The sequence below is a fragment of the Monodon monoceros genome, unplaced genomic scaffold (assembly GCF_005190385.1).
Source record: "Monodon monoceros isolate NGI ecotype Baffin Bay Population unplaced genomic scaffold, NGI_Narwhal_1 Super_Scaffold_5, whole genome shotgun sequence".
NCBI lineage: Eukaryota > Metazoa > Chordata > Mammalia > Artiodactyla > Monodontidae > Monodon > Monodon monoceros.
This window is the reverse complement of record NW_021703782.1, coordinates 57,853,104-57,865,458: the sequence shown is the minus strand read 5'-3', so window position 1 is coordinate 57,865,458 and position 12,355 is coordinate 57,853,104. Positions and strand designations below refer to the sequence as shown.

General features: G+C 42.5%; 1 protein-coding gene across 3 annotated transcripts in view; it reads left to right on the top strand.

The window, feature by feature from the left end:
- Positions 1–12,355, top strand: part of PDCD1LG2 (programmed cell death 1 ligand 2) — a 95,120-nt gene that overhangs the window by 48,233 nt on the left and 34,532 nt on the right. For all 3 annotated transcript variants that reach the window (XM_029203117.1, XM_029203119.1, XM_029203118.1), the window contains exon 6: positions 3,277–3,326. In XM_029203117.1, the coding sequence (XP_029058950.1) occupies positions 3,277–3,326 (50 nt within the window). The remainder of the gene's footprint in view (positions 1–3,276; positions 3,327–12,355) is intronic.

Below are 12,355 nucleotides of genomic sequence, written 5' to 3'. Positions count from 1 at the left end.
GGAGCAACATTCCTTAAAGATAGAGCAGAAAAAAGAAATCCTCCCCTCATCCCCCATCCCAATCTCAAGAGTAAGTGAAGCTATCAGTAGCTTCAAGCTGGGTGCAAGTCTCAGGCACCAACTGGAGTGGGAGAGATTTGTTACTAATAAGAGGTAAGTGAATACATTTTCAAATGATTCCTTTTCTGTTTTTAATGAACCAGAGTGAAATCACTGTTGCCTATGTAATAACCCCCCTCTCTAACTCTTGTGCTTTGGGATCTGCTTTCTTGCAAGGGAGTAAACAGATACACGTGTGGAAATGCATTTGCCATGTAGACAAACTCATGTCACAGAAGAAGCTTGAGAAGTTCTGGTACTCTGGATAGAGCTTTAAACCAGTGACAGAAGCTAGGTCTGGACCTGGTGCTCCCACATATTGGTTCTATGATCTTGTACGAATCACTCAACTTCTTTGAGGTGTTTTTTCCATCTGTTGCAGGAAGCAATATGAGAACAACATTTTCCAGCTTATTGATCCAACCTCACTGCCACGACTGTGGTTCAACCTGGACTAGGGCAGAACCCTCCTACTTGTCTCCCTGCACCCTCTCCTGCCTCCAGTGTGGTCTATTTTCAATTTAGCTAGAACAGGCGTTTAAATTCTCAAATCTACCATGTCTTCTCTGCTCACAGCTCTTCCATGGCTTCTCACTGCTCGCTGGGTGAAGTCCCAACAAGTCCCTGGTCCTATGACTCACATCTCGGCTTTGTACCCTCGTTTTCCAAGCTCTAGCCGTACAGTATTGTCTGGTCCACAGAGGTATCTCATTCTTGCAATTCTGAGTTTTCTCATATAATATTCACTCCTTCTAAAATACTTTCTTTTCTTTGTCCACCTGAGTTGGAGTCATCCTTTGAATCTTAGCTAAGCTGTCACTTCATCAAGCCTTCCCTGATTCTACTCCCACCCCTGACTCTACTCCCTCACGACACCCATTACTTCAAATCCCCTTGTTAGATATTTCCATAGCACCTACTTCTCCTTTCAATGCACTCAGCACACATTACATACTTAAGGCCTGTTTTAATAGCTTGGGCTATAAATGGAATTGCATCCCTTTTAATTTTCCAAATCCTCAAGTACCCACCTGCCTACCTCAGCAAGAAGTCAAGTGTCTCCCTCTTACAGTATGTACTTCCCCACCTCCCACAGACTGTCAGGAGGCTTGCTTAGCCCCCAGGGTCAGTGCTGCTTCAAAACAGGCAGGAAGGCTACTGGGGAGCTAGGTCAGTTCACCAGAGGGCACTGGTTTTGAGCTGCAGCTGTTTCTACTGCCGTGCAACATCTCTGTTCCCTCTGGGTATCTCTGTCTACCACACAAAGGTACCCTTGCCAGTCCAGATCCCCACACAGACCAGAGTGATGCAGGATGGCAACTCTTCTGGCTCCCCTCACACGTTCTGCCATTGCTCCTAAAGCAAGATTCTCATGGGCTGGTGTGGCAGAAGGGGCTTCCTGCCTTAACAGCAGCTGTGCCCAGCCAGCCTCTTCTGCGCTCAGCCTTTATATTGAGCCTGGGACATCAGTCCTAACTGCCTTATCTTGAGTTCCTCTTGGCGACATTGCTGTCCCAAACTTCTAAATCTATCAGAGTAAAATAAACAGGTCCACCCAGAAGGCTCTTTGGCTCCTAAATAGATTTACCCACCTATGTCTCAGCAACCAGCTCTGCACACCAAGGTGTATAGGGAGGCTGTTGACAGTCCATACAGGGTTCTGTTTACCATCTCCACTTAAGAGGAACCATTCAATAGTTTACGGCTGCAGGGTGACTTGCTGTGTTCCAGAAAAGAAGTTGGCCTTCTATTACAAAAACAATGTCAAGTTCTGCTTCATCTGCTAATCTTTAAATTTCCTGAGTTCAGGGACTGTGTTTCTCTTATTCATCAGTATATGTCCAGTGTCTAAAACATTACCTGGCATATATAGACGTTAAACAAAATTTTAGACATTTAACCTCCCATGTGCAGATATGTATGCTAACCTGCTCTGTACAATGTAGCCGTATGTCGTTATTTAAATTAAATAAAAATTCAAGTCCCTGGTCATATTTTAAGTGCTCACATATTGTAGGTGTTCAATAGTCACATGTGGCTAGTAGCTACTCTATGGGATAGAGCAGTATTTCCAATTTCTACTGGATTCAATAAATATAATATGATATTTCAATAAATATAATATATTTCAATAAATATGATCATTAAAAAACAAAACATATTAAAAGAATTTCTATAAAAGTTTCTAAATGTTTATACTTGATTTTTATATCTATCTCATCATAGACTGTTAACAATCAGTTCACCCACTGGTACCAGCCCATGGACCACATTTTGAGTGGCACTGCCCTAAAAGACTGAGCCAGGACTTTGCAGGGATTTAAACCAAAGGCCAAATATGCTGGCTATTGCTTGCATGAGAACCACAGAGAATGGCAGCACTGACCTCAGGCATTAGAGACCTTCACTCAATCTCCAACATTCAAGGGCAATTTCTATAGGCTAACCATTGGGCTCCTTTCAAATACAAACACTCTTGGAGGAGATTGCCATGTGGGATAGAAGCCCTCTAAGTCCAGGCCAAGGTCAGGATGGTTATGAGGGAGTTACAAAGAATCTGATGTACAGAGCAAAAGCAGAATTAGGGATGGATTGAGTTCAGGAGCCCAGGCAACTGTAGGACATGGGCATCAAGCCCTGGAAGAAAATCAGAGTGGGAGGGAACATGTGAAATCAGCGGTTGAGAAAGAGATGAAACCAGGGAAACAGTGGTCAGCAGCGTCCCATCATGTGAACTTGTGCTTCTGCCCCAGGAATTACTTTGAACAAGTATGTCATTTATACCTTAGAGTAAATTAATTGGTCAGACCATCTGCTCTGTTTAGGGAAGACAGGAAGGAAGTGGTATTCAGGACTAAAGCAGAACAGGGAGAGATAATTTCGGAGACATTTCCTGGGCTGAATACCCAAATTAGCAGCCCCTCAGCCTCTGAGTACCTGGGGGCCAGAGGCAGACAACAGAATGGAAAGTAAGTGGGGGCCTTCTTTCTTCACAATTTTCTCCTAAGAGTATGGTTTTTCATCGTATTCAGCCTGAGGTCTCAAACCACGGTGGACATTTGGACTTCTATATGTGGATTTATTTGAAGTTACTTTTTGTTCTGCCATTGTTTAACCTATAAACAGAACTATTTCCTCATTAATCTTAACCCATCCCTGGATTTTTTTCTTTTTCAGGCACAACAAAAAGATATGTCACCACGGTAAGGAGGGAAGTGGACAGAGCTGTAAGTAATCATGATTTTCCTTTTCTTTTTCACCCCCTTTCCTCTCCCAGCGTGAATTAAGAAATAACCTCTATTAATGCACCAAGGGCAACTGAATAGTTTAGGCTCGTGCAGAATCTTCCTGTTAAGTGGTATTTTTAGCCCGTTTTTCTTGCAACCCTGTGTTGTTCCATACCTTTCTTGGAGAACAAGATGGTGTCTTGTATAGCCACAGAACAACTCTGTAGCCTTTCGTCTGTCTGTATTCCTAAGCACCCCTAGAAAATAAGGCACAGGACATCTGGGCTCACAAAATTAGATGCATGGTTAAATTTAACAGTAAGGAGAAGATATTCAACTGTGGCACAATCAACAGCTGATCTTTTTGCAACAGTTGTTAAGTACACTGTTGGGGGCTGTGTGTCAGGGGCATTGCTGGGGATGTAGAAGTATGTCATGAGGTTGACAGGCATGGAGCTGGACTTTGTGGAAGAGAGAGGATGTGATCTGGAGGTTAGAAGAAGTAAGATTGCTGAAATCATTCAGGCTCTTTGGATGAAAAGCTTAGACCCTGGGGAAGTGGTATGTTGGGGACCAACAGGCCTGGGTCTCATTGTAAAATGGGTATTTCTGGCTTTCTTGGGAAAGCTGCCTTTCCCTGCAATCTAGGGATCACATGGTGTGACACACAAGTTTATGAGTCACCAAAATAATGATAGGCAATTCATAGAAATTTCTAATTAACGATGTATCGGCTAGTCAGAATATTCAGAACTGTTCATTTTCAAATGCTGTTGAATATATCCCCAAAATTCCAGAGGGACCAATTGTGAAAATAACCCTAGAAAACCTTCAGATACCAGGGTCTGTATCTGGCTTATGCATCAGACATGGCAGCTTAGAAGCACAAAATAAAACTTAAAAGAATGAAATGAAAAGAGGCTCCTGCACCCTCCCTGTCTCCACCACTTCCCTGAAAGCGATTCTTGAAACTACATCCTGTGACTGTATACGCATCCCTGGGCACAGCACCAGGAAAGAATTGCAGCTTAGGCCGGACTGTTACCCTGAGCTTTTCTGAGTCAGCAACAAGATTTTCTTGACTCAGAAAACTTTCAGATCAACACTGGCAGCCCTGATAGAAACATACATTTCTTGAGAAACAAAAATCTGCTTGGTCTACATGTGAGTTTCCATGGGAGAGGTCCAATATTTGTCTGAATTTCACGAGGTCAGAGTGTATAAGCGACTCCTTCAATGGCTCAGCATAAGGAAGAAAGCATAGTGGAAGTCCTGAGCACAGAGGTAATAAACTCAGGTGCCTACTAGGGCCAGGCAGGTGATGAAATGAGTAAACACTGTCTAGTATAACCTGATAGGGAGTGGGGGAGGGATTTCAAGAAATTGGAGAGTATATTCCCTGTCAATTTAGCACTAGACTAACATTGCCTGAGAAGATGGAAATCCATATTTTTATATAAAAACAACCTAATTACTAAATGCTGGCTGAAAGTATTTCAAATACCAAACAAACTAAATAAAATGTGCCCGTAGGCTAATTGAGCCTGTCAATGACCAGTTTTCAAGCTCTTTCCTAGAGAGAAAATATTGTCAGGAAAGAGCCTAGGATCTGAGTAATGAAAGCAGAAACACCTATTTGGAGAACTGAACACTCAAAGGCTTGCTGCCAACCTAAATGTCTATCCTATGGCCTGCCACATGGTCTGCATGTTGCACTGTTATAAAGTGACTCCTTTGGATTAACAGTGTATCACAGTCATTTTTAACCAGTACAGCTCCTTATCCTCTTTTAATGGTGTCTGAAATTCAAAATAGAGTAACTATCTTGGTCAAAAATCAAGTTAAAGAAATGGGACTAATTCCTTCCTCCCCCTGCCCGGCCCCCCGCCCCTCCACAATTATATATAGTCACAGTCTCTACCTTTTAACCTGGAGGAAGGGAGAGTCAGGGAGGTGAGAGAGTGATGCTTCTCCTCTTTCTCCCTCACCCCTCCTTGGCACTTACCTGAGAATATGTGGTACAGTGTAAATAAGTCAGGACCACTTAGATATACATCATAGAAGACACACATAGGAATGCACACGGTACTATTACTTATAATAGCAACAAATTAGAAATAATCAAATATGAATCAATAGGAGAAAAGATGAATAGGAAGACTAGACAGTAATTAAAATGAAAGCACCAAAACTGTGCCAAAACTATTTTTGAGATGAATAAATCTGAACAATATAATTTGGAGAGGAAAGAGAGATACAGATAGCATATTACCAATGACAGAGAGTTTAAAAACATGCAAATAGGGCTTCCCTGGTGGCGCAGTGGTTGAGAGTCCGCCTGCCGATGCAGGGGACATGGGTTTGTGCCCCGGTCCAGGAAGATCCCGCATGCTGTGGAGCGGCTGGGCCCGTGAGCCATGGCCGCTGAGCCTGCGCGTCCGGAGCCTGTGCTCCGCAACGGGAGAGGCCACAGCAGTGAGAGGCCCGCGTACCGCAAAAAAAAAAAAAAAAAAAAAAAAACACATGCAAACAACCCCTAAGTAGTGTTTATGGGAAACAGTCATGTGATATAAAAGTACAAAAATAGTATGGAAGTGATAAACATCAAATTTAACCTCAAACTGGGTAGTGGTTATACAGATGTTCGTTACATTATTCTCTATACTTTATTTTATGCCTGAAATATTTATTTTTATAAAAAAAGAGGTCACAATTAAAAGTCAAGACATTTAGATTTAAGTTTTTCTGTGAGCTAGCTACACAACCTTAGGTAAGATCTGCCCCCTCTCTGTGCTTCAGTTTTGTCATCTGTAAATTGAGAAAGTTGGACCAAATCCAGAAGGGCAAACAGCCCTCATGTCAGGTGCAGGGAATGCCTAGAGCAGAGATAAGGATGGTTTGGGAGACTATTTCTAGATGGAAAGTGTGGTGATTGATGAATGAATAATGTCTGCCTTGGGTGTGGGGTGGGAAAAGTCATGGTCCTTGACAATATATTAAAAAAAAAAAACAATTATGCGTTTATCTGTATTTCCATTCATCTTTGTCATGTACATACATACATGACATTATTTTGTGTTCTACATGTTTCAGTTGCATTCAGAGTTATTTTCAGATTGATCCAAGTCTTTGTAATCATGTTTAGAGCTGCATAAAATGTAGAACTTGACTGATGATCACTAGTGATGAAGTATTAAAGGAACAAATTACTCATATTTACTTAGCATAATGTTTTATGGTTTTGTCAAGACAAATACCAATGTGTTAGATTTTCAGTAGATGCTTTTTAATTTCCTCCCTAAAAAGTTGTTCATCAGTTATTAACTCTTTATTTAGAATGGATTTAATGCTTTGGATAATATCCCCTGGGAAGAAGAGGGAGCCAGACATGGAGATAGTGATTTGAGAAATAGGAAGAGGCTAGGTCTGGGGCCCAGTGTTTGGACAGCCAAGAAAACTTGGTACGTGTTGTTGGGGGTGAGGGGTACTTCAGGCTTCTCCAGAGAAACAGAACACAGAACCACTAGGAGACCAAAAAGTATGAAATCTGTAGGGCGGGCTGGCAGGCTGGGAACTCAGGTAAGAGCTGAAGGTGCAATATTGAGTCCCAGATCTATAGGTCAGGCCAGCAGGCTGGGAACTCAGGTAAGAGCTGAAGGTGCAATATTGAGTCCCAGATCTATAGGTCAGGCCAGCAGGCTGGGGACTCAGGTAGGATTTCTACATTACAGTATTGAGGCAGAATTCCTTCTTCTCTGAGAAACCTCAGTTGTTGCTCTCAAGGTCTTCAACTGTTTGAATGAGGCTCATCCACATTATGGAAGGTAATCTGCTTTATTTAAAATCAGTGGACAGTAGGGACTTCCCTGGTGGTCCAAGTGGTTAAAGACTTTGTCTTCCAATGCAGGGGGTGTGGGTTTGATCCCAGGGAGCTAAGGTCCCACATGCCTCAGGGCCAAAAAAACCAAAACATAAAAACAGAAGCAATATTGCAACAAATTCAATAAAGACCTTAAAAATGGTCCACATCAGGGGTTCCCTGGTGGCACTGTGGTTGAGAGTCCGCCTGCCGATGCAGGGGACGTGGGTTCGTGACCTGGTCCGGGAAGATCCCACATGCCACGGAGTGGCTGGGCCCGTGAGCCGTGGCCGCTGAGCCTGCATGTCCGGAGCCTGTGCTCCGCAACAGGAGAGGCCACAACAGTGAGAGGCCCGTGTACCGCAAAAAAAAAAAAAAAAAAAATTGGTCTACATCAAAAAAATCTTAAAAAAAAAAAAAAGTCAGTTGACGGTAAATGTTAATCACATCTACAAAACACCTTCACAGCAACATGTAGACTAACATTTCACCAAACTGGGCACATTAGTCTAGGCAAATTGACATATAAAATTAACCATCATGGCATCAGGAGTTGAGGGGAATATTTTGCCTGGAATAAGTCAAGTTATCAGACCTCTCAGAGCCTTTAAAAATAGAAGTATGTGGCCATATATTTTCTGGTCATTGGAGTTGTCCAAATGACCAGGGCTCTGTCTAATACCTGCTCATCCATGTAGCTGCCACCCCAGATTTTCATGCAGACTAACTATTTAGGGTTTTTTGTATATTTCAGCAGGATTTTTTTCTCAGCTCACTGCCTCTCAACCTTTCAGCAACAAAAGAACGTCTGTGGCATCAGACTCTGCCACTTTATATATTTTGAAATAAAGAATATCTGAGTAGATCTAGAGGGGGAAAGAAAAACAAACTTGTAGTCAAATGTTACTTGATAAAATCAAACTACAGTTTTTGGAAATTACTTCTCAGTAAAATGAAGAGATGACATGAAATAGATTTGACTTATCTAATATCTTGTTTCCTTACCAACTCCCAGTGAGACATTTTAAAATGTACAGATAGCTTTGGAAAGTCCCCTTGAGTGGAGCCGGCACACTCTGTGAGGTCCGATTCCCCCTACACTGTTTTCATCATCATGCCAGTCTCCTGTCTCTAGACTAGATCTAAACTCCTTTGCATGGCTTTTCAGGGCATCCTTCTCCCTCTCCTGTTCCCATGCCAAGCTCATTCCTACCTCTGTGCCTTTGCTCATGTTGTATCTTCTGCCTGGAATGCCCTCCCCATTCCTTCTTGCTGACCCAAATTCAAACTTCTTGCAGGATCTGTCTTAATATAGAATAATAATTAGCATTATTATTGTTATAATGCCAGACCACTGTTCTAAACACTTTAGAGGTACTAACATTTAATCCTCACAGTAGCCCTATGAGGTATATACTTCCCCCCGCCATCTCCAATCTTAGAGATGAGGAGATACTTGTGCAAGGCCATATGGCTAGTAAATACAAGGTCCAGTAAATGGACCCATGTATCCCAGTCCAGAGCCCACGCCTATACACTACACTGTACTCCCTTTCTTAATCTGTAAGACTCTCTCCCCCAACTCACCCATCTTTCTTTTTCCCTCTGCATTGTACACACAGTCTGTACTACTCTTAAGCTCATGGTCACAGCATTATTTTCTGGCCGCTTCCAAGTGTACATATTTTATGTCTACTTAGTCAATGCAATGAAGTGAGATATTACTGTTAATGAAAGTATTGGGTATTTGGTGTTTGTTTTATTGTCCATTTGTCAGTACTTCTTTTAGTTTATTCTGTGATAAATTTAAAGAAGGTGACTGATATGGACCAAATTTGGCTCACTAATAAAACATCTTGTTTTAGTTGAGTTTTCCAGCTCAAAAGAGAATAACTTATCATGATTTCTAGAACATCTGTAGTACTTTTAGTAGGCACCTATTAATGAGAATCAACCACAGTTAACACTCTACTATCCTACCTCTTTACCTAGTTTACCTATCTTTTTTTGGTATCAACAAAAAAAAGGTAGGTAAACTACAGCCAGGGGTCAAATACCCTCTTGTTTTTATAAACAAAATTTTTATTGAATTTTTATTGAAACTTAACCATGCTCATTGTTTTCATATTGTCACCCTCCCCCAAATTTCACACCCCTTCCTCTGCTTCTGATGGCAGAGTTGAATAATTGCAACAGAGACCGTATAGCCCATAAAGTTTAAATTTTTTATAATCTGGCCCTTTACAGAAGACGTTTGCTGACCCCTGACCTAGAGGCTCTTCCAGGCTTTGCACCTCCTCCCACCTCGATGTACTTTTCCTGTACTAAGAGACCTAAGGCCACCCCCACTCTTACCTCAGCTTCATGAAGTCTGAAGACAGAGCCCACCGGGAAGTGCTTAGGCCCAGCCAGTTCGGGGCTGTCACTCTCCCACACGCATTCTCTGTCACCCCAACTCTGCCTCACCCCCAAAACTACCCCTGTGGGGACAGTGTTAGGTTCCAGGCTTTCCAGGAGCCATCCTGGGCCCTCACATTCTTACTCAGCATCACCTCGGGAGATGAAGTCTTGGGACTTGCTCTTGCCCTTTCCATTTGTGGAAGTTCTTCTTGCAGCTAACTTTACTCACTTGTGATGCTGTTCAGGCCCATGGCTTCTTGCTATTATGCAGGCAACCAAGCTGTCAAGCAGTATAACTTGAGGAGTGGATTCTGATACCATAGATATGTATCATGCTTCCTTTAAAAAAAAAAAAAAAAAGAGTTATTCTAGTCATCAAACGATGCTTTCTTAGAGCTTCCAGACCATGTAGCCTGACTTCTCCACTTTAGAGATGGTGAGACTGGGGCTAAGGGATGTTAAGTGACTTTCTTGATGAAATAATGACAAAAAATAAATAAATAAAAGATCTTGTGATCCCCAGTATAACACTATTTATTCATTCGTTCGCTCTAAAACATGTACTGTGTCTGCTATTTGAAAGACTCTGTGTCAGGTAGGCCATGTGAGAATTATAAGGATGAATTAAGCACATGAGTCATCCAAGAGTCCTACAATGAAGTATTGGAGATGAGGTACTCAAAACCCTGTTCTCATTGCCATAGTTTGGGTTAAAATTAAAATAAAAGAGGCCAGCTTTCTATATATCCCCTAGTAATTGATCCAATCTCTACATTTTGTTTTATTTTGTTTTTTTACTTGAGTCTCTTGTCTTCCCCCTAAGAACTTCCACCTGAGAACTGACCACAACCTTGGCATTCCATCATGGCACCATGGATGTGTCTCCTTTCCCCCTTCCTACTCCAGTGGTTCCCAATCTTTTTTTATAAGCCTTTAAAAAGGAGATATTAGAAAGAAAACCTATATATACTGAGTAGGAAAAGTTTGAGTCATCTTCCTATGTTCCTCCTTTACTCTCACACTACTATCACACTCAAACACATCTGACACCAGATGTGTGGAGGTTTTCCCCACACCAAGCAACTCTCTGCCTCACCAGGTGAGTGTCCTACAATTTAACTCAATTCTAACACTATCTACCTGGCGATGTGAGTGTCCTACAATTTAACCCAATTCTAACACTATCTACCTGGCGATAGCATGAGATCCCACAGGTTAAGGGCTCAGTCCCACAAGACTGCTCCCACCCTACTTCAGATGCCAATCATGAATTCAGGTTGTCACCTGTACTTCTGACCAATCAGCTATAAATCTGAGATTCTCATGCCCTTCTCCTTGGGTTCAACTAATTTTCTAGAGCCATTCACAGAGCTCAGGAAAATAGTATACTTAGGTTTACCAGTTCATTACAAAAGGATATGATCATGCATACAGATGAACATCCAGGTGGAAGAAATGTGTAGGGCAAAGTGTTTGGGAAGGGGCACACACGGCTTCCATGCTCTCTCCATGTGCCACTCTCCCAGCCCCTCCACATGTTCACCAATCCAGAAACTCTTCAAAACCCTTCCTTTGGGGATTTTTAATGGCATGATGAATCATTAACTCCATTTTTAGCCCCTCTCCCCTCTCTGCAGAATAGGGGGTGGCGCTGAAAATTCCAAACTTCTAATTATGGCTTGGTCTTTCTGGTGACCAGCACCCATCCAGCAGCCCACCAAGAGTCACCTCACTAGACCAAAAGACACTGCTACCACCCAGGAAAGTCCAAGGGATTTAGGAGGTCTGTATCAGGAACCAGGACCAAATATTAGAAGAAAAGATGCTCTTAGTGCTCTTACCACTTAGGAAATTACAAAGGTTTTAGGAACTCTGTGCCAGGAATTGGGGGCCGAGACCAATATATATATTTTCTATTATCTTATAAAAGTAGATTAAAACAGTGGCAGAATTGGGGTAGAGGATATAAAGACCCTTCCATAGGTCCCTGCAAAGACTTCCAAGGTACCTCGTGCTTCTTGGAACATATTTGGAAAATCATGTAATAGAAGTGATCTTCTATGATCACTTTATTCTGAAGCCCACCTTATTTATCTGGCCACAGAATCCCCAGAAATGCCCCCCCCCACATCGTGCTTCCTTTCCACACAGAGCACAGCTGTCCCTGGGAGGGAGAAGGGGCTGGGGGCATCAGGAATGGCCTCACTCACCAGTGCTCGTAGATTTTTACTGGTGTGAGAAGTCTCTGTGTTTTTTATGGTTCTCTATGGCTTACAAGAGGTACACATAATGCACAAAAGTTCAGAGATGGGGGGAAGAATATCACTTTGGGCTGGGGATAATCAGGGAGGAGGAAAAGTTTCATGGAGGAGGTGACATTTGAGCCAGGCAGAAACAGAAATAGCAGACTATTCTAGATAGAGGGGACATGGGAGGGAAGGCAGAGAGACCGGAAGATGTGAGGCATCTGAAGGAGAAGGCATGTGATCCTCATTTGGCAAGAGCCAGGTATAGGATAAGGGGAAAGATTGTTGGGGGCCATATCGTGAGCCATGAATTCTGGGCAAAGGAGATTATATTTTACTCACCAGGCGTGGGTGCCTTGGTCAGTTCTCAGCAGGAGACAGAGGGCACATACAGGGGGGTAACTGAGGCAAGTTTACAAGTTTTTACTCTTTACAAAGACATGAGCAGGATGAGGGGAAACCAGTGAGGGATATTGGGCATCCTGAGACTAAAAGAGCAGGGACCACTGACTGAGCCTCAGCCT